This window comes from Penaeus vannamei, chromosome 26 (genome assembly GCF_042767895.1).
Source record: "Penaeus vannamei isolate JL-2024 chromosome 26, ASM4276789v1, whole genome shotgun sequence".
Lineage (NCBI taxonomy): Eukaryota > Metazoa > Arthropoda > Malacostraca > Decapoda > Penaeidae > Penaeus > Penaeus vannamei.
This window is the reverse complement of record NC_091574.1, coordinates 24,090,728-24,093,227: the sequence shown is the minus strand read 5'-3', so window position 1 is coordinate 24,093,227 and position 2,500 is coordinate 24,090,728. Positions and strand designations below refer to the sequence as shown.

Genomic DNA, 2,500 nt, shown 5'->3' with positions numbered 1-2,500 from the left:
TACTAATCATCGTGGAATGGAGCCGATGAAGGTGAAAGAATTCCCAGTGCCACAAACGCTCTCGTGGACATATCTCTCTGTTCATTATTTATATGTATGTGTATATATATATGTGTATTTATATATATATACTCTTAACGCTATCACGAAACTAACCATTTGATCTACATAGACACAGGAAGCAACATTTAAGCCCATTGGCTGTGGGAGTCGTCTGTCGAGGAACTTGATTGGCTGGTAGAAGCCTTCTTGGGAGGCTGGGTCCAAGAAGGCTTCTCATTGGAGGAGGAGGGCAGATCCATCCAAGAGGCTCGAGGATTGGACGTCGCGCAGCCAATGAGGTGCTGAGACACATCTTTTTATTTTGTTTTGTATTTTTTTTGGTTGTCATTTTTTGAGAAATGTTTTCAAGTTTTTTGTTACATTTTGCAGATTCATTTTTGTAGAGAAAATAAAGCGGACAGTAGAGGTATGGATTACAATTACCTTACTCAGTTACAAAAACTTTTTTGGGAGGTCAGCATCGGAGTCTTAAACTTCTTTTTTTTTAGGCCTGGATAAAACAAATTGCTTTGTTATCTCAGTTTCGGAAAATTGGTATCGAATTCTGTTTTGTTTATATTACACCGGAGAAAAAATTTCATAGTATATAAATTTAGAACAATAGTTTAGGTAATTTTCTACATACTTTAGCGTCGTTTTTACAAAGTTTGTGTAACTGAGTGTGACTTGGTGGACATCTGCTTGTTACACAGCGTTACGGGTGTAATTACCACTTATACACAATGTAGTTATATATATATATTCCTATATACCATTATTCGGAAACATTGAAAGAAAAAATATATATCATATATACTTATCCTCTGACACCTGTAGGTATATAAGCCATCCATAGTCCAAAACAAAAAGGAAAAATAAATGGTGGATAATCAATTTATTTCTATATATCTATATATATATCTTTTTAAGTTTCATTTCACGTATATATTTTTTTCTTTTTTTTCTGTGTGACTGGAGGAGACGAAACAAGTGACGGCGACACATCAGATGCCGGCTGAGGGTTTCTCCACTCGCCGTTGGCCAGGAGGGGGGGCGGGCGGACTCGAGGCTCACGCGCGCGCACGCCCCTCGAGGCAGGTGGGGAGGGGGGAGGATGAGGGGTCGGACGAGGGGGGGGAGGAGAATGCAAGAGGAATGATCAAAAGACTGGCTTATGCGTCTCCCTCTCTTCCTCCATTTCTCTCTTTCTCTCATTTCCATCCACTTCTTCGTTTCTTCATATTTTCTTCTTTATCCAGCGGTTGTTCATTCTCTCTCTCTCTCTCTCTTCCTTTCTTGATTTATTTTTCTCCTATCTACTTTTTCCCCCTCTCTCCTCTCGAAGTGTGTGTTCGTATGTGCGTTCGTCCGAATCTGTGTTTCCCTTCTGGGCTCTTGGTGAATCCCCGCTTGACGGAAGGGCGGGAAAGGGCGGCCGCGGCTTCGGACACGAGTCTCGGCGTCCTCGCGTCTTTTCGAGTCCGATCGTGTCTTTATTCGAGTCTCTCACTTTCTCTCTCTCTCTCTCTCTCTTTCTAGATATTTTTCCTCGAGTAGGACGAATAGCAGGCCATGAAAAAAATAGATAAATAAAAACAGAGGAGGAATGAGAGGACGTTTCTTGGGGGGGACCCGAAGAGGGGTGAGGGGGAGGGGGGAGGAGGAGGAGGAGGAGGAGGGGGGGTCTTGCAAGATGGCGCTCGAATCGAAGAGAACGAAGTGGGGGGAATTCCGACTTCCCTTCCCCCGCCGCACCGCAACGGGCTTACGAGTACCTGTAAGTTTTATCTTCCCAACTTAATTATTTTTTCTAAGTTTCTTTATTCTTTCTATTATTATCATTATTATTTCAGACATCTGCTTCTTCTTCTTCTTCTTTCTTCTTTCTCCTTCTGCTTTCTTCAGCAATAAAAGTCGTAATGCTTACAAAAAAGACAAAAAAAAGTCCTTAAGAATCTCGCCAGGGGTCGTCAACTTCTTGGAGCTGTCGGAGGCTACTGCGGCAGGGCCTTCAGGATGGCGTGGACCTCCTCGGCGACGGCCATGAGCACGAACTCGAACTGGGCCTTGCTCTTGACCATGTGAGGCCGCTGGTCCCGGATGTGCTCGAGGGTGGCGGCGATGTCGATCTCCTTCGCGCCCTTGGCCATGCGGTTCAACACCATGTCGATGAGGCAGTAGGTGCCCGTGCGCCCGATGCCGTCGCTGCGGGGGAACGAGGCGGTTAGGGGCGGCCGTCGGCAGGGGCGTTATCAACTTTGTTATAATCATTGTGATGGTGATGATCATTATGATGATGATGATGATTGTGATTATTATTTTATAATGATGATGATGAATGTTCATTAGTATTTTATATGATGAAGATAATGATCCTTATAGTTATAATGATAATGAAGATGATTATGATAATGTTGATCATTATTATATTTATAATGATGATGATGATGATTAAAGT

At 43.2% G+C, this 2,500-nt stretch overlaps 1 protein-coding gene across 10 annotated transcripts in view; it reads right to left on the bottom strand.

The window, feature by feature from the left end:
- Nucleotides 1-1,311: 1,311 nt before the first annotated feature.
- Nucleotides 1,312-2,500, bottom strand: part of IA-2 (tyrosine phosphatase IA-2) — a 267,355-nt gene continuing 266,166 nt past the window's right edge. For all 10 annotated transcript variants that reach the window (XM_070140203.1, XM_070140206.1, XM_070140212.1 and 7 more), the window contains one exon: nt 1,312-2,247. In XM_070140203.1, coding sequence (XP_069996304.1) covers nt 2,037-2,247 — 211 coding nt within the window. In that variant the 3' untranslated portion in view covers nt 1,312-2,036. The remainder of the gene's footprint in view (nt 2,248-2,500) is intronic.